Consider the following 19,821-nt stretch of genomic DNA (forward strand, 5'->3'; position numbering starts at 1 on the left):
AAACTACAAATGTACAGATGGCCAACGTTTGCAGATCATGATTGTGAGTCAAAAACACATCCATTCAGGAGTTGTAGCTGATAAGATTATGAATGGGAACATTATATCATCAGGGTAGTTCCATTTGCGGGGGAATAAAGTATTTCTTCTTGCCATAGTTATTTAGTAATATCCACACAAGATGCTATTTATTTTTATGAGAATCCAGCCCATACATGACAATGAGTAATGCTACATGAAGTGAATTCAAAACATGAAAGCTAATTACAAAAGTTGTGTTCCCATCATCAGTTGGAGATGGAACAGGCCAAACTGCTATTTACGTGAACCAAGCTATAACCTGAAGCAAATATTCAAATTAGCATCTAAAGTGCAAACTCCAACAGATCATGAGCAGATCTCTGACTCTTCCTCTGCTCATAATCGGGATCATCAGTGGGTAGTTCATACCGACAAACAGGGCATGTATTACGAATGCTCAGCCATGGCATAATGCACTCCCCATGGTAAAAGTGTGAGCAGGGAAGCCTTCTCACTTTTTCCTTCCATATGATTTCATCTTTGCAAACAGCACACGCCACATTCTCCCCCACCAAGTCCTCCTCTGTTAATTCTACTAGAGGAAGATTCTCCACGACACTTTTTGCGGCAGGAGGACTTCCCTTTAAGGAACTCTCATTTTCCAGGAATTGCCCAAAAAACATATCATACTCAGTTGTATTCATATAACCATCATCCTGAACCGTTAAGAAGGAACCTGCAGTAGCGCCATTTTCAACGCTTGAATTCCTCTCTAAGTTGTTGACCGCTAACAGAATTTCCCATTCAAGGTATCTCAATGCCTCTTCACCCGACTCCTCTCCATAGGAAAATCCAGATGCTACTGATTGATCATCAACCTCACCAATCACCACACTCAAGTCTTCTCCATCATTGACTCTTTCCTCTAAATCCTCCCACTCAAAATGTTCATTGAGGGTCCTCTGGTCCTCCAAGCAAAGGCTGTCCCAATAAAAATGAACATCAAAATCGTCAAAGCCATTGATTCTATTGCCATCATTTTCACCAGAACTGAATTCTATAGCCCTGTCAAGCTCTTCATCGGTATTAGAATCCGACTCAGAACTAAACCCGACAATTCGAAGGCCATCCGCGTGCGAACGAACCCTTTCAGAGCCCGATGTCTCGCCTACTGCAGAAATCCCATCATTTTTTTCCGTTCCAGATCCAGACCCTAGTTCCTTCTCCGCATAACTTGACCCTTCTCCACCGTGACTATCGCAAGGAACGGCCGAAAACGGATTAATATCAGAATTATCGTTACAGCGACGGTAAAAGTTCTCCGACGAGCGATTTTCAAAAAGATCTGTAACAAAGCAACTCACCGAATCGGAGTCCGAATCGGAGTACCAGTTCGAATGGTTGCTCAAATGGTCGAAGGACACGGTTGCAAAGGGGTTGGAGGAGTCGGTGCACCAATGATCGCGGGCAGCCGATGATGGGAGATCAGATGCCTGTTCATCGGGGCCAGATTCTTCAAATTCATCTTCGAGGGAAAAGAGGGGCGGAAGTTGAATGTTATTAGCCATGGTTGAACAGATATTCGGAAAAGACTGAACCCCAACTTGGCTGGATCTATCGAACAAATCAACGAACCTTCTGAACTCCACACCGCAATGGGTTCTTGGAATTCGACCTGTCAAGTTTCACTGGGCCACGAGGAAAATCCTACGATTTTTCTTCCTTTCGCGGAGCATCAATTTTCTTTTTCCGATTCTCGCTAGGGGAAAAAAGCAGGGTCTCAGAAGAAGTCATGATTATTTATTTTAGAATTCATTATTATGGACTAATCAAATTATTATTAAAATCTTTTAATAATTATTTTTTAAAATTTGATTATAATTCTCCTAAAAAAGTACGAAAAACAAGAGAGAGGGGTCACATATAAACGAAAAAAATAATATTTCCTGAGGGACAAATTTTCCAAAGCAATGGCTGCACTCGAGTCCACAAGATCAAAATGAAGACAGCATTGTGAATTCTTCAAAAATAAACAATTATATATTATAATAATAAAAATAAAAATTGTTGGCAAAAATTATAAAAATGAATGAGATCATGCACAGCGTTAATGCTACCACCCATCTGACAATTATTTAAAAGAAAATTACAATAAAGTCTCGTATAAGAGAATTAAATACGCAAAAGTCTCTTAAAATCATCAAATTATTCTAAAGTTTTAAAAGACCTCACTGCAATATATTTTATTTATTTAATTACCAAATTGTCCTTTTTTTTTTTTAAAGTATGCATTAAAAACTGAAAATGTAGTTATTAATAACTTAAGGTGTAACAATTAACAGTTATCGCGGCAGATATTAACAACTCATGCATTATATTTTTGTAATACGTTGAGATATGTGTTGTTAATAACTACCGTGATAGTTATTAATCATTACACTTGAAATTGTTAACAACTGCTCTTTCAATTGTCAAATGCATACTTAAAAAAAAAAACATAAGTGTAATTTGATAATTTAACAAATAAAATCTCTTATAATGAGGTTCTTTAAGATTTCAAAATAATTTGACGATTTTAAATAACTTTTTTGTATTTAATTCTCTTAGGTGGGACCTTATTATAATTTTTTCATTATTTGATTTTAATTAAACAAAATCTTCTCCTCCATTCTTGAGAAGACTATTAAACACCGTACGAAGATCAATTCTTAAAATATTAAGAATTCGTAGGAAAAAGTTGTGTGGAATGGAACTTGCAAGATCAGCTGTTCTTCTATTCCTTGTTTGAGTAGGTGAGAGGGTAGGGGATGTATAATTTAGTAAGTGATAATTATATGGAAAGTTAAATAACTTAAATTAATTAGTAGTGTCCGACTAAAAATATTAACTAGTAGTGTAACAAGAGTGGTGTCCAAAAATCAAATATCATATTGCCTCCTATTTTTAATATAAGAACTAGTTGACTAATTTAAATAGATTAAGAAAATTAGTTAAGTTAGTTATTTGTAATAAATATGCATTATCTTGCCTAAAATACTCTCATACATTAAGTGTTATTTGATTAAATATTTAACATATGTAACTATTACAAGAACTATCATTAAAAAAATAGATAAATATGTAAGACAAAATGAATCAGAGTACTTCCTCTTACTTTAAATATAAAAACTAGTTGACTAATTTGAATACATTAAAAAAAATAAATTATTTATTTATAATAAATAAAGGTTATCTTTTCTAAAATATCTTGTTATTTAAGTTTATTAGCTTGAACCACTATCATTAGAAAACTATCTTAAAAAAATTAAATATAAAAAACAAAATAGATTAAAGTCTTATATTTAAAATCAAAATAAAATTCAAACAAGATCTTATATTAAAGATTGTAGGTTGTATTATGTTTAAAACTAAATTAAAAGTCAGACGAGCTCTTATATTAAGAATTAAAAGTAATACTCCTCCGGTCCTAATTATAAGACCCAATTGACTTATTTGAGGAGATTAAGAAAGTAAGTTAAGTTGGTTATTTATAATAAATAAGTGTTGTTATTCCTAAAATATCCTTGCTAATTAAGTATATTAGCTAAAACTATCATTATTAGAAGGATTATCTTGAAAAAAAAATGCATAAATATAAAAGAGAAATAGATCGGGTCTTATAATTAGGATCAAATAAAAAATCAAATTGGGTCTTATAATAAGGACAGGAGGAGTATTTGACAATTCATAGAATTCAGTTCCAGCTCCAATACGCCCGACGCAGAAAAGTCAACTCAGGATGTCAATTATTAAGGGGGAAAATCCGATGACATGGATCAACCGGTATGACTTGCAAGGAAGGTGTCTGTTTCTGCTTTCCGGCAATCATTTAAAGGATCGCAGTTTTCAGCAAGTTCATTCCAAACTAGAACCATCCAAAAACCGGAAAAAGTAGAAAAATCTTGATCACTCGATGGGGAAAAAAACGAAGAGCAGGGAAAACCAACCCCCTCTCCCGGGGGGGGGGGGGGGGTATTTGGAACCAGAAGTCCCATGTCTTCCTGCTTCCTTGCCCCACAAACATGCTTTACATTTAAAAATTAAAAACTATAATTCCTGATAACAATGTACTTTTAATGACTGAAATCAAAATTCTTGTCCTTCAACAGCAAAAAAGCCACGGCTGAAACCAGTGAGACAAGTATTGCTATGAGCAAGTGCTTAAGACTAAGAACTCCCGCATCTGTCCTCCTCACAGTGCCAATGTCAGGCATGCGCTCCGCAGGCTTCATTTCGTTCTCCTCAGATGATAAATTCTGTCCATTCATGTCCTCCTGCAGAAAGAAAAACAGAGACGTAAGTTCAGTAGGATGATCCATTTCGCGGGATTAAAATTCTAACCAGAACCTAGTACACAAGTACTAAAATCCTCTTACGTTCAGCCCAAGATAACATGATGCAAACATACTAAACCCCGGAAAAGATAAAGTTGACATAGCCCAAAATTAGGGGAAAGAAGTTAATAATTAAAATAGTTTATAACAAAAACCTGGTATGCACTACCGCACGGCTCAATAGCTCATCCAATAACCAGAGATAGACTTTTTCCTCACATGTACAAGTATTTATTCCAATAAACATGTTGCACCAGTGCATCTTAAACCAAGAAGTTTATCTTTTTATCGGGGTAAAGATATATTCATATAGAAAAATGGGCAGTGACGGATCATTTTGCATATAAGCCAGGAACATCCCGTAAATAAGGAGAATACATATAGCAACTTAAAATCACATATTCATGAACCGCCATCAGATATAACTAATATAAAACTTCCTGCAGATATAATCATTCACAGCAGCCCCAAATTACTGAATTGTTGTAATTCAGATACAAAACAATAGTGAAGCGGGACTAACGACCAAATCACACCATTGATCAATTATTGCTAGAAAGCAAGAACGGACGGCATCTTTGTCATCAAGCATGATTGAATGTTCATAGATAGCGAACTATTATCCACATAAACAACTAAGGTTATTAATAATTCCTATCCATTAGTCAGTAGTATATGTAAACCCGCACCCCTCCACCCCTGACCAAAATATAAAAAAGTCAACAGAGTCCGAAATACCAACCTTATGAGAAGTGACAGGAGTCTCACAAACATCTTCCTTGATTTCTCCAGCAGACGAACCACTTTCTCTGTTAGATTCATTAGTATCTAGAGGAGGACCCTTATATATCTTCTCTAGCTTTACTACCAAAATTTTGTTTTCAAATGCCAAGGAAGATATCTGCGGATGAAACATACAAGGTTTCAACAAGAATGGCACAAAAAGCCAATAAAAAAAGCCTTTTAAAGAGCTAAGCTTTTTATAGCAAAAACTCTTCCCTTTTTAAAGAAGCCAACCAAAATCTTCCAACAAGAGGTGCAAAATTAAAAGAGAAATAGAAAATGGTGATGCCCAGTCAATTGTCATTCAAAAATGGAACGAAGAAACAATGTGTCCTCCCCCATATAATTTCGTCACCAAAACTCCTGTTATCATAATATGCAGATCAATTCAGACTATTAAAATATCAGTAATTTCTCTGTTGATTAGTGAACAAATATAAGAAATGAACAATCAAATGTCCCCCGGGGGGGGGGGGGAGGGAAGCAACCACATGTAAACATACTGACACCAAAAGTTGCAAGAGAACTCTACACTTCAACATTTGACAATATGCAGATAAATTTAGACAAATCCAAGTATCGCTTTAAAAAAACACCAAATAAATACTGCACTAATGCATTTTGGCATCCTGGCCTTTGAAAGCAGTAACTACTACCATTCGCATAGATAGAATAATGTAGGCAGGTATATTACAAAAATCAGGCAGACATCCTAACTTCCTAACTGTGCTATTGACTGGTGCATAGAGATAAACTACATCTGAAAGTTGGCAAAATGTTAACAAATCAAAAGTGGATGATAAAAAGGTACACTTTTTTCGTTAAAGCAGCACAATGAGGGACTTTCCAAAAGCTGGCCAAAGCCCCATCCTCATATAAACTCACCCAAGTATGGAAGATCATTAAAGTTTTATAACTTGTGACCTGAAAGACAAGTTAACAGACTTAACATATACCTGCTTATTAAGACGCTCTCTCTCTACAGCCAACTGAGTGACCAAAGTTTTAAAGTTCATGATGTGCATGCCAATGTCTTTCACTGTGGCCATTTTAGTTTTTTTCCACCTGATGCAGAGTTTCCTCCAGACATACACATCTACTCCTCAAAAAACTTAACTCCTCATTTAACTCGGCATTAGATTCAGATAATACAATACATTTCTCCTCTGCACTGTCAGCCCGACTTTCAAATTTATAAACATTTGACTTAAGATCCTTAATCACATTTTTCATATCCTCAATTGTAGAATATAACATATTTTGTTTCTCCTGACTAGCTTCAGCAGATGCTATTGCGTGCTGCAACTGCAGATCAGATTCTTTAAGCCGCCTCTCCAGCAATTCCACCTTCTTAGTGGCAGCGCCACCCTCTTTTAAGGCCAGCTCTTCATTGAGTTTAGTATTATTGTCTGCCAATAATTTATACTCAGCTTCTGCACTATTAGCCCTACTTTCTGCCTTGGATGCATTTTCTTTCAGTTCTACAATAAGATTTTCCATATCTCGTACATCAGAACACAAAACATTATATAGCTTCTGATATTCATCAGCAGAAGCCTCTGTGTTCAGTAGTTGAAGTTCAGATTCTTTTAGCTGCTTCTCGAGTGAATTCACCTTTTCACTTACAGTGGAGTCCTCTGAATTAGCAAGATCAAGTTTAGCTCTGAGATCGGATTCACGCTGAGCTAAACCATTCAGATTGAACTGAGAAATCTGGATTCTACCAAGTAAGTCTCTTGAAATCCCCATCAGGATCTGATTTGCACCATCTGCCTCAAACCACCTTTCCCACGCATCAGTTGCTTCTTCCTCCGCATAAACTAGCTCCTGTTCTAAAGATGATATCCTTAGTCTTAGCTCTTCTTGAATTTGCAGGGAGTCATTCAAATTTTTCTCAAGATCTATTTCCCTTGCCAAGGATTTCTCTAGCATCCTTAGGATATTTCTTTGCTGCTCAGCTGTGTGCATATTTATCTCCGGCTTCACATTAAAAGGTTCGTTATCCTCTCTGATGATTTCGCCCACGTCATTTTTCCCTGTTGTCATTGCAAGTAAAGGGGGAAAACATCATTTCTCACCTGCAGCTATCTTGAGCCAAGCAGTTCAATGACCAACTAGCGTATCATCTCTTTTGTGCAAAATCTTCACGTGAACAATAAAATGAATATGCCTTCAATTTTTCCCTCCATTCTTTTCCTTATTTTTTTTAATGAAAGAATAATGCATTAATAATAGTGAGAAAATTTTACTGCCTTGCACGACAATTTCTGAGGAAACTGAAGTGGACCCTTAGATGTTAAGGAACATATAAAAGAATATTCTACTTGTACAACTACGTAAAAACGACAATTTTCTAAACAAACAAATAAATAAATGGGATCCTATGATTACCAGTTTTTTCCCTCTTAAAAGAGGACAAATTCCTCTGAAAATTCGCCGATTGCATCTTGATTACAGAAAACTGCTCCTCAGACTGCTTCAAGTACAGCTCAAAATCACACATTTTATCTTTCATTACCAGACAAGTTTCGCCCAAGTGGTTGCACGAAGACGTTCTCTCTCGAGCATCAGCAATCTCAGCACGCAGTGTGTGCAAAAACTCATCCAATTCTCCAACCTCCGAATCCAATATCCCCGATAAAGATCAAACTCAAGACCCTTCTCAACAGAATCAAGTTCCATGTGATCTTTCTCCAGCACGAAGGCCTCAAATTCACTATCCATAGTAGCTAGACGCATCATAAAGATGCTCAAGTTGGTAATTTTCTCAGAGAAACCTGCTAAACTCAACTCCAGCCTTGTTAGAGTTGTGCTATCAATGCCAATATCTCCAACATCCTCCCCACTGGGTGATTCGCCTTCAGGGAACACAACTTTATCCGTTTCGGTATCAAAATCAGTACTAACATCACCAACAGATGTTGCACCGGCCCCATTTTCAACATTTGCAGTATCCATTGTATCAATCCAGTGAGCCCGAAACCCGACAGGTTCGATATGAAAATTATAAGCTCATACACACAAATGAAGCTACTGGGAAAGAAGAGGACTGAAACAGAGTCAATATATGTCACGTAGAGGTCTAATGCCATCGAAGATAGGCGAAACCAGTATGCCCAAATTCCGCCAGAGATAATCGCACGAAACCATACCGGTTCAGTCCGATAGAAATCATCAAGGAAGAGAATATTGGAAGATGACACCACTCATGAATTCGATCTCAGTTTGGAGATTCCCTTGGAGTAGTTTTTATTCTTTTTTAACGGACCGGACATGCCCTAACAGGAAGAAACCACTCTCGGCCCCAACCCCAACCACGCGCTCGGCGGACGCCTAACCGAAACGCAACGTTTCTAATTTCTCCCCTCAAGTTCCTGAAGGAAAAAAAACAAAAGTCATTTTCTTTTTGGTACCAACAAAAAATGCACGGGTGAATGGCCCGACTGAACTCCACAGCAATGGGCCCAAGCTTGAAAGAAAAGATAAGAATAGTTGTTTTCAGGTAAAAAGCAAACAAAAGAGGAGGCCAAGCTAAAATAAATTAGAGGGAGAAAATAGTAAAATTTGCAATTTTTCCAGTAACAAACAAGACATGTAGAAATGCTGAGTTTCTAAAATAAATTACACTATTTATAATTTAAAAAGTATAATTTATGAAAATTCACGTATGTATGGATGGATGCGCATGTTAATGAGAAACACAAAATGAACGTGTTGACTGTGGAGGGGTAGGATTCCCCGCGATTCACTGGGCTCAGCCTGCATAGTACTGGACTGGTATTCAAAATTAAAAAGAAATATAAATAAGTCGAGCACAAACAAATAACGTTTGTTTTTTTAAACCAAAATAACTTTTGTTTTAGTATATATTATGAGTAAATTATATAACTAAGCCAATTTGTGTTAAGATTATGTTTATTAGATTGAGTCACTTGAATTACGTTAAAGTAGATATTTTATATTTTAGAACATTAGATGAAATTATTATTCTTGTCATATATGTACTATCTCCGGTCCTAATTATAAAATCTTATTTATAGTCTACAAATAAGGTCTTATAATTAGGACTTAAGGTAGTGTATTATAACATGAACATAGGTGGTTGCATACAATTCATTGTGATTGTTTCTCGCCCAACCTCAAACGATCTACAATTTTCATATAGTGTTGTTACTTGTTTAAGTGTGGGTTCATTGACTTTTTCTTCCTTTTTAAGGTATACACAAGTATCCTCATATTAAAAATGATCCTATTTAAGACACTGTCAGATATTAAATATAAACACCCCTTCTAGTATGAGTTTAAAACTAAGTTCATTATATTGTAAGAAATTAACTCATTTTATTAGACCTAATCCCGTTGGTGAATTAACTAACTTCTATTTGAACAAAATTTGTATCTCTTTTCCAGGCCCAAATCCCATTAAGCATTAAAGAAATTTTATATAATATTTATTGCTTTTAGAGGGAATGAAGTTGCTCATGCCACTATGATATACTACCTCCCTTTCTAAATATAAAATCTAATTTATAGTGTAATATATATTATTTTCATTCTAAATATAAAATCTAATTAATAGTGTAACATTATAACAGATATTATATTTAAGATTAAAAGTAACGTATGAGTTACTCAGAAAATGCCTTTTTTTCCCAGTTGTCGACAAAGTGGAGGAAGTTCTTTTTTTTGGGGGGGGGGGTGTTGGGGAATTGCTGTTATATACTCTAAGTCATGGAAAATGCAAGCTAGGTGTTAAAATAAAATTGCCAGCCTTTCGTCTATAGAAGGAGAAGCAAGAGACACAAGGAGACGTCACCAGCAAGCGCAGACCCATCCTCTCAAGTCAAATTTAGATTCTTTCTAAGAGCATTGTTTATCCTCAACATCAATGTAGATCCACAGGCACACATAATACACAACAGAAATTCGCAGCCCCTCTTTTTTTCCTAGTAAATTTACAACATTGCTATACTCCAATAGTTTTAATACTCGGGCATAAAAAACCTATCTAATCTTTATATAAAAATTAATTTGACATTTAAATTAATTTTAAATATAAGATCATCATTCATTTTGTCTTTCGTATTTATCTATTTTTTCTCATAGTAGTCCTTATAACAGTTATACATGTTAAATATTTGATCAAATAATAATTATAACTAATATGTATGATTAATAAGATTATCTTAAAGAAAACAACACATATTTATCATAAATAACTAATTTAATTAATTTTTTAATATTTTCAAATTAATTATTTAGTTCTTATATTAAGTATCAGGTATAGTAAAAGCTTGTGACTTGGCCCCCACTATAAAATCAAGCATGTTTGGGTAAAATTTGACCACACTTGGTATGTTCTCAACTTGAAAAAGTACAGGTTTTAACCTAACCATACCTACTCAGAGAGTTTTGAAGAGTGTGGTACCAAAAACAAGTTTGAAAAGTTGATAACCCAATGAACCAGAGGTGGACACACCAAGAATCATTGCTGCTCCTAAAACTTATTGCTATATATGTTGATGATGATGAGAAGGAAGAATAAAAGAGGGGATGTAGCTCTAGGTCCCCCAAAGTCCCGAATTACGACGCTTTAGGGAACGAACAATATTCATCATGAACATGTCCACCATAAAGCCACAAGAGAGGCCACTTGCTCTTGATTAAACTTCATCCAATGATATATGGGGAGCCACCTATCAGAGTTTAACAGCTTGCATTCCTCATTCCTCTCTCTCTCTCTCTCTCTCTCTCTCTCTCTCTCACTCTCTCTCTCTCTCTTTTTTTTGGTGAAAACAACTTACTTGCATTCCTTTATGCTGTGTGCTGAAATGACTTGTTTTGTGGCAGACACATGAATGCTGACGAGCTTGATTGTGAAACGCAGGACATTCTCACCCATGATATTATTGTTATTTTTTTAATCCACGATTTCATGTCTCTTCAGTCCCTCCGAGGTTAACGTAAGCCTGTGATATTTACTTGAAACCAATGACTTCAATTTTAAATTGGTTATGTCTTAAAACGTGTTCCATGTCCATTGATTCGCTGATCTCGTCTTCTCCTAAATCCCCCCTCTTGTTTAAATTATGTTCATTGATTCCATTTGACCAATCATCATCTTCTATATGTCTAAATAAAGGGTCTTGCATCGATATCATTCCGGCATTGGGTGGCTGAATTTAGACACTACATATGTACCACTAAAATTTAGAGCATACTCTAAAATTTGCCTAGCTTTAAAACTTGTTCCATTTTTGGGGCTCAAAGGAAATTGTTCAATAATGGTGGCCCAAAAAAAAAGAAGAAGAAATTGTTCAGATTACAAATTTCCTTGTTGTGCATACTATTTCTCTGTGTGCCGAGGGATAAATAATAAACTATTTCTAGCTAAGTTATGACACAAGTACAGATTGAGATTTAAATTCATAATACAGAGTGATGGAGTCCCGATTATTTATGCTAATTTAAGTTGATTCTTGGTTTTTCATGTTATTAAAGAGAGCACTTGATAAATTTGTATAATTTTATTGGGCTTCTGCCGTTATTGCTTCTTTGTAAACCTCGGATTCTTACAACTCCTCTAGTTGTATAACTCATTTTAATTTTATATTCATTAGGTCTTTAACATAAGATTTATTTAACTAATATGATTAGATTAAGAAAGTTAGGTAAGTTAGTTAATTATAAAAAAATATGACATATTTTTCTTAAAACACCATAATCATCATCCTTAATATCTTCTCTCTCTCTCTTCTACTTAATTATGGTTAAGAGAGTATCTATAGAGATAATTTAAAAAAAATTAATACATCTGAGATGTAAGTTTTATATTTAGGTCCAAAATCAACTCAACAATTAGGTCCTATATTAAGGACCGGAAGAGTATTATTGATCATTTTATCAAAAAGAAAAAACATTTCAGCTTAATATTTTCATATAACGCCTTAAACTAGATGCTTTTTTTCTTTCTTGTTTTAACAGGTTAGGCGACTGCTTGAAGTACTTTTACGCTTTATGAAACAAATATCATCTCATATATTTATTTCATTTATTGTGAAATCACCTTCTCAAACTAATTCAAATGGACACTAATTTACTGTTTCACCCAAAAAGAAGTAATTCGATATATTCATATGGCTTAATCATAAATTCAGGCAAGAAAAAAAGGGGGGGTTATAGACTAGAAGATCATAGTTTACACTGATTATTAGGTTATATATAAGCACCATGTAAAAAATACTTTTCATAACATAAATATCGTATAATTGTAGAAATTAATAATTTAATAGGCAGGTATGCGTGACCCTTTTCAAGGAAAGTGAGTGGCCACTTATTACATCATCATATTTATTACTCGAGTCGAATAAAATATCTAATCGCAAGCGCATTAACATAATCAGAGCAACCAAACTTCAATATCACTGTGATTTAAAAGTTAATTAGTGTCATCTCACTCAGCATTTGGTAATGCGGTCAAATCTTCATCAAGGGACCATCCAATAAAACTCGTTATTTAGGTTAACCAGTGAAATTAACAACGATCAAAATGTTAAGAAGGCTTGTGATCCTCCTCATTATTTTATCATAAATTCGTGGCTGTGGATGCACCGAATAAAATATGACATGAGGTGTCCTATTAATTAAAGAAATTATATGTTCGCAGCAATAATAATTTTAAATACAAAAGCAGTTCCGTCTTGCACTCTGCTTTGTCTCGATTTGATTAGTCATTGATTAGATGAAATATTGTTTATTACTAATTAAAATTTTGCCTTCTTTGACATTAATAATTAATTTTGGTAGGGAAGGAGGTGGTGCCAATTTTTTTTTTTGACTGGGCATGTGTATCCTTCTGTTTTTTTTTTTTTTTTTTTTGAGTGAAAGAAGTTTTATTATTCAAAATATGTATCCTTCTGTTTTTTGTTAGCGGTATATCCTTCTATCGGAGGTAAGACAACTATATTCAAGATAATGTTGATCACTAAATACATGCACTTTTTTTTTTTTTTGCTAAATATGTACAATTTTCATAACAGAAATTTTTAAATAACAATTTATGAAGGATTAACTTTTTTATATTAGATTTAATTTTGGTCGGTGATGACACTCAAATTGAAGGGTCACATTCACTTTTTAAGAATGGGCCCGGGGCTGACATCCATGGGCCAATGGGCCCAAATGGCTCCGAAAAGTCAGATTAAAGACCAATGGTGGCCTTGACGCTTTTATCAAAAGCAACATATAAAATATAATAATAGTGTTTTCATAATTTGTCTTGCACGACTAATAATTTTTCAAATTTCCAGTCGTTCTCTGTTTTGATAACTCCTTGACATCTTCCTTCAACAAGGTTTTATTATTATTATTATTATAAATATTTTTTTCTCCAAAAATTACAAAAGAATCTTTATGATTACTTTGAATTTTAAAATTACAATACTAAATGAGGTTGTGGAATTCAGCTACCTCGACAAAGGAGGGTATTTGGACAAGTGGAAAAGTGATTTTACAATTTTTTTAATAAACTGAGGTAAATTTCTCTATATATTATTTCGTATGAGGCAAAAACACTTTTAAAATTATGAATTTGATTTCACCCACACACTTTTTAAAATTCTGAAATGTATAATATTTAGGGAGACTGATTAGTGGGTCCATTTGCAAAAGAAAATTGTTGCGATATATAATAATGTTATTGTACTTAGATTTTTTTTGTCACTACTGTTGTTAGTGATTTGGTACCCGCTAAGTTGGTTTTAGTGATTTGGTATTCGCGAAGTTAGTTTAGTTCCATAACGAAATTAACCCTTATGGTGGTGACTCGTCGGTATGTTCATATAATTAATTAAAGATTAGTAAAATCACACTAATAAATTTTAGTCGATTTGCAAAACTGTACATTTGAACTTCTGTATTTTCTCATTAGGAGACTCCATTTTTTTCCCACCAGACAAGAGCTAATTAATCATTATATTGTGATCTAATGATGTTGAGGGGGTGTGTGTGCATCTATTTTTCTCTTATTTTTTAAAAAATAAATAATTACTTTTTAATATCATTATTCATTAGATCACGATCTGACAATCAATATTTGTTAATTGCAACTTGATTAAAATAGCCCCAGTTGAGCCTGGTCACACAATACTCATGGATGGCCCCAACCAATTGAGCCTGGTCATACAGTACTCACGAATTTATAATCACTTTTCAATTTTGTTTTCGCTTATCTAGCTAATTAATTTCTGGTCAAAAAAATAATCTAAGTAATTAATTAAATAAGCAGAGCTTACCTATTTCGTTTTTACACGTAAACCCACAATGGCAAAAGACTTTTTTCTTAAATAGTACAGTACAATTTACAAAATGAAACATCATTAACGTTCTCTGCTTATACTATATCTGATTTTTAATATGAGATCTTGTTTGGTTTTATTTTGGTTGTACATATAAAATCCCAATCCAACTTATATTTATTTATTTTTGTCAACATAATTTTTTTAATAATGGTAATTCTAACTAATAAACTTGATTAGCAAAGATATTTTAAAAAAGACAACAACTATTTATTACAAATAACTAACTTAACTTGTTTTTTTTAATCTAATCAAATTAATCAACTAACTCTTATATTTATGATTAGAAATAATAATAGTTACAACGTCAACAGGACCACACATACGCCAGCATACAGCATATCGCAGGAAACGCTCGCTGTTTGTATTTTTTTAATAAAATAAACCTTTAATTTCCACATCATAAAATTTGATCCATCTTTACCATTTCACTCGTCTTAACATTGTCTAATGAGCCACTTTAATCTCATCTATAATTAATGGGACACATCTCCATTCACTCCGAGCATTTTTTGGCAATAAGAAACCAGATAGAGATAGAGATATGAACGGAGACAAGACATTGGGAGAATTTCTAATTTTAGCCAAGAAAACTAACTACCAAAATATTAAAAAGATTCATTTCTTAACAAATTTTAAATTTGACTTATAAATAACATGGCTCCCTTGTAAATATTTTCTAATTTTAGCTAAGAAAACTAACTACCAAAATATTAGAAAGATTCATTTCTTAACAAATTTTAAATTTGACATATAAATAACATAGCTCCTTTGTAAATATAAAGTTTAACTTGTAAGCATAAGTTATTAAATCCAACTTATAAATATATAAAATTAACTTGTAAATCTAATTTTTTCACTTTTCCACTTAATTCTATGACTAATTTATTAACCCAAAAAATTGTTTTCTTAAACACACACCGCGTCGAAGCCAAAGCCATTTGCAGCGGTGCGCTTGATTCCGATCTGGGACAGCTTAGGCATCGGGATACTCGAAAATATCTTGTGCTATCTTGTTTGTTTTTGCGCATTACGGCTTCGGCAACTTGTGGCCATGGGGGCCCATGCCTTACTGCCATGCTGTTCCAGGCTTCGGCGTCCACTTCTCACCTGCTTCCTTCGCTGTAGGGTTAAAAGCTACTCCTAACCGTAAATTCCAACTCAGACTCTCCTGTAAATTTCCAAAGTTTATCATTTGCCCCCAAATTAACTTTTGAAAATTAGTCTTTGTCATCATCCTTATTATTGGCTCTCATTCATAAATTTGATCCAGTCAATTCGTATCTTTAATAGTTGTTTGATACGCTGCAGCAACGTACATTTTTGTATTTTTCAATTTTGCGTGTGCTTGTGTCTTTCTGATTTGTCTATAAATTAAGCTTATTGGCTCCCAACTTGTAAGGCTTGGATTCACTTTTCTTCTCGGCCGCCAGCTTTTTCTTGTCATCTCATTGTTCGGTACATCGTTCGCGTCTCGGATTTTCAACTTTCGAGTCCGAAGCATAGATTTTGCTTTTCTTTCTTTCTGGGATACCACTTACAGTTTATGTGAATTCGCTGGATTTTATTCTTGTTTTTGTAAGAAAGATCCGGCTTTTCATCCCACTTCGCTAGTTGCATAATTGGTTTTAAGGTTTCAACCTTGTCTTGTTTCGTTTTCTGGATTCTGTCTTCCACCTTTCTCTTGCCGCTTCATTGGTTTTCGGGCTGTTGTTCAAGATTTGACCACCTGAGATTCATCTATCTCAAGGCTGTACATAGCGGTCAAGCTTGAATCTCCTCAATACTTTGAGTTTAACAGGTTTGGATCACTGGGCTCGCAAATCGAACTGAATTAATTGCTTGAAGAAAATTCAAAACTGACCATTTTTGTACCACAGAGTTGTTGAGCTGTTCTAAAGTTTCCAAAACTTGAGCTCCTGTTCTGCTGAAAATGACTATCAGAGGGGATGCACCTAAAACAGAGAAGAAGAAATCACGAAAGAGCAAAGCAATTGTTGATGAGAAAGCACCCTTATTACCCAAAAGTAAAGAGGAAAATGCTGGGTTTGATGATTTTGATGGGGCCTCATTTTCTGGGGCTGTTTTCAACTTATCAACCACAATTGTTGGTGCGGGGATCATGGCTTTGCCGGCAACCTTGAGACAACTGGGGATGGTGGCTGGGATTGCTGCGATAATCTTCATGGCTTTCTTGACTGAGAAGTCGATTGAGCTTTTGCTCAGGTTTACCAGGGCAGGGAAGGTGGTATCTTATGGAGGACTAATGGGAGATGCCTTTGGAAAGTATGGAAGAGCTCTGGTGCAGATCTGTATTGTAGTCAACAACATCGGTATGCTGATTGTGTACATGATTATAATAGGTAAGAGCAATTGACCTTTTACTCATATTTACATGGATATATGGCTGTCCATTTTTATCATGCCTGTAGAATTTACACAGAGTTCTAAAAACCGTTGCTTCAAAACCGAATCCCAACTATGTCTTGTACTTGATTTCAACACGATGAAACACTCATTTGACGCTACATCTTTTGTTGTGTTACTGTTTGGATCTTTTGTTCCTGTGTTAGCCTGTACCGTATATTAATTTATCTAACAACGATGTGCATTAATTTTAATGAAGGTGACGTGCTTTCTGGGACATCAGCAAGTGGAGATCACCATGCCGGTATCCTTGAAGGATGGTTTGGTGAACACTGGTGGACTGGGCGTACATTGGTTCTTCTGTCTACAACGCTTGCTGTATTTGCACCTTTAGCCAGCTTCAAAAGAATTGGTAGCTTGCGTTTCTTTAATAGGAAGAAACAAACGCATGATTATTTCTTTTATTTGTTAAATTAGATGTCCATGAAATCTCATGCGCATAAACAAAGGGTATCAAGCATGACGGATTCTAAATAAGCCAACTGTCAGTTAGGTATGTGTTTGGATTCTTGGACTGGGATTCAAGAGATCTATAGACCGCCAACAGCTGCACAAGTGATTAGTGCAAGGATTGTTACAAAGTCACTACTCACCAATCAATTAATTATATGTTGGAGGTGTTAATGATCAACTTATGTTTTAAGAGAAGAGAGAAAATTGGGGAAAATTAAGTTGTTCCGTTGCTTATATTCTACAAACTATTGTTCTAGGATTTAGTATGCTTCGAGCCTTGATGAATTTTTTTGCTGTATGTCTGTTACTTTTTTTTTTTTTTTTGGGTCTTGACTGTGGAAACCTCATGGTGATTTCTCAAGACCTATCTTAGATTATGAATGAATGGAGGTCTAAAATGCCTGTTGTCTGTTTGCAGATTCTTTGAGATTCACATCAGCCCTGTCAGTTGGACTGGCCGTTGTCTTTCTTGTCATTGCTGTGGGAATTTCGATTGTCAAAATTATAATTGGAGGAATTGAAATGCCCAAACTCTTCCCAGTCATTACCAATATGTCGTCATTTCTCAACCTGTTCACTGTAGTTCCCGTGCTTGTCACTGCCTATATCTGCCATTACAATGGTAGGCAGCTTTTTCACGTCTTGGTTTAAAATTGGATTCCATTTCCCTTGTTCTTTGGTTATTATGAATAATGATCATTTTCTTGCCATTTACCTTGTTATGACACTTCATTTGCAGTTCACAGCATAGACAATGAACTTGAAGACTCTTCACAGATGCAAGGAGTTGTACGGTCTGCCCTCGGTCTATGCACTGCAGTGTATCTCATGACAAGCTTCTTTGGGTTTTTATTATTTGGTGATGGAACTCTCGATGATGTGCTTGCCAACTTTGATACTAATCTTGGAATTCCTTTTGGTTCTGTGCTGAATGATGCTGTTCGTTTTAGCTATGCTGCACATCTCATGCTTGTATTTCCAGTTGTGTTTTATCCACTGCGGCTCAACATAGATGGTCTCCTGTTTCCGTCATCAAGGCCTTTGGTTCAAGATAACTTTAGATTTGCGTCAATCACTATAGCCCTTATTGTATCTATCTTCCTAGGAGCAAATTTCATACCCAGCATCTGGGATGCTTTTCAGTTCACTGGTGCAACAGCTGCAGTTTGTCTTGGATTCATATTTCCTGCCGCCATTACTTTAAGGTGAGTTGCTGCGCTCCGCTAGTACTTTTTGTGCGGTTTGAAAGGACCTATTTGTTATATTGGTGTTTATCTTTTATCCTCTAGTATTGTTACTTCTTCGTTAGATGCTATATCCTATACGGTATGGGATACTGATGTGTAAAAAATCATGCCTTTTTTTGGCTGTGAAAATATCATGCTTTTGAAGTTGTTTATAAAGTCAAAGGATATAATGGATATTTTATGAAAGTTAACCTTTTTTTCTTTGGGGGGGGGGGTTGTGTGGTTCCTTAAGAAATGTGAAAGTACCATAACACCCAAAATGATGTCATCTTGTCCCTTGTTGGATCTGGAACATGTTAATACCTTGATGCTAAACAATCATCCTAGATGCCTCCAAGTTATTAAGTAAAATTATCCATCAGATTCTGGATCAGTTTACTTAAGATCGTAGAATTTTGTTCATTAGCCTGTAAGATTGTAGAAAATGTGAAATCATGTATTCCACAGGGGCCAAAAACTATGACCATCCGGGCATTTTGTGCTTCAGTTGCTAATTTGCTGCTAAACGAGTGAATCGTGACCAGTCTTCTGTTCTGCAAATGCAGGGACCAGTACAATATTGCAACAAAAACAGACAAAATCCTTTCTGTCCTTATGATTGTTTTGGCAGTCTTCTCAAACGTCGTGGCAATATACAGTGATGCCTATGCCTTGATAAAGAAGAATCACACATCCCGTGAATGATCTCTTATGTTTGCTCCTACTGAAGCCCTCTGTATGGGTAAATGCAAGGAGCTTGCTTTCGGATGAATGAAAACAATCGCCTGAGGTGGGCTTTCTGGGAGGTCTGACGGGGTTGATGAAAGAATAAACGAAGAAGCTGGCCTGTGTACAAATCTGCTTCACAATTATGGGGAGGCTTGCATGCGTGTAGCTTCCTCTGTAGTGTCTTCTTTTGCTGGTTTATGTCTGATTTTCTTGTAGAATATTGATCTTTTTCCATGTTTATTCTCTCCCTCATAAATGTAATATAAGGCTTTATTGGCATTTGTATGTCCTATTGTTGGTTGATTGAATGAATGCCAATCAAATAATGGAATAGTCAAAGCGTGTGATTGCCGTAGCTTAGCGGCACTTCTTTCAATCGTAAGCTTTTCTGTTTTTTTTTTTTAATTAGTGAAGGTAAGGAAGACCATGCATATAAAAGAAGAAAAAAAAAGG

General features: G+C 35.1%; 4 protein-coding genes across 6 annotated transcripts; 1 reads left to right on the forward strand and 3 right to left on the reverse strand.

Annotated features, from left to right (window-relative positions):
* Positions 1-365: 365 nt before the first annotated feature.
* Positions 366-1,774, reverse strand: LOC114752187 (E3 ubiquitin-protein ligase Praja-2-like). Its single transcript, XM_028940914.1, has one exon. It carries the CDS (start codon positions 1,587-1,589, stop codon positions 366-368), a length of 1,224 nt encoding a protein of 407 aa, XP_028796747.1. The 5' UTR covers positions 1,590-1,774.
* LOC114752186 (amino acid transporter AVT6A-like) lies at positions 1,014-19,732 on the forward strand. 3 transcript variants are annotated; one of them, XM_028940913.1, is made up of 6 exons: positions 1,014-1,041; positions 16,602-16,896; positions 17,160-17,312; positions 17,832-18,035; positions 18,153-18,618; positions 19,206-19,732. In XM_028940913.1, exons 2-6 carry the CDS (start codon positions 16,656-16,658, stop codon positions 19,342-19,344), a joined length of 1,203 nt encoding a protein of 400 aa, XP_028796746.1. In that variant the 5' UTR covers positions 1,014-1,041; positions 16,602-16,655; the 3' UTR covers positions 19,345-19,732. The 3 variants fall into 3 exon arrangements, with proteins under 3 accessions (XP_028796746.1, XP_028796745.1, XP_028796744.1); XM_028940912.1 differs by lacking the exon at positions 1,014-1,041 and adding an exon at positions 15,988-16,334 and having other exon boundaries at positions 16,414-16,896; positions 19,206-19,344; XM_028940911.1 differs by lacking the exon at positions 1,014-1,041 and having other exon boundaries at positions 16,467-16,896.
* LOC114752185 (WPP domain-interacting tail-anchored protein 1-like) lies at positions 3,776-7,813 on the reverse strand. The gene is given in 5 exon segments (XM_028940910.1): positions 3,776-4,334; positions 5,137-5,295; positions 6,134-6,235; positions 6,237-7,213; positions 7,569-7,813. Coding segments are annotated over 5 exon segments (1,563 nt in total). The 5' UTR covers positions 7,693-7,813; the 3' UTR covers positions 3,776-4,133.
* Positions 7,818-8,428, reverse strand: LOC114752188 (WPP domain-interacting tail-anchored protein 1-like; the record flags this gene model as incomplete). The annotated part of the gene is made up of 1 exon (XM_028940915.1): positions 7,818-8,428. A coding segment is annotated over exon 1 (318 nt), but the record flags the coding sequence as incomplete, so codon positions are not given.
* Positions 19,733-19,821: the final 89 nt, after the last annotated feature.

This window comes from Neltuma alba, unplaced genomic scaffold, assembly GCF_004799145.2.
Source record: "Neltuma alba isolate B1F8T4 unplaced genomic scaffold, ASM479914v2 tig00007270_pilon, whole genome shotgun sequence".
NCBI lineage: Eukaryota > Viridiplantae > Streptophyta > Magnoliopsida > Fabales > Fabaceae > Neltuma > Neltuma alba.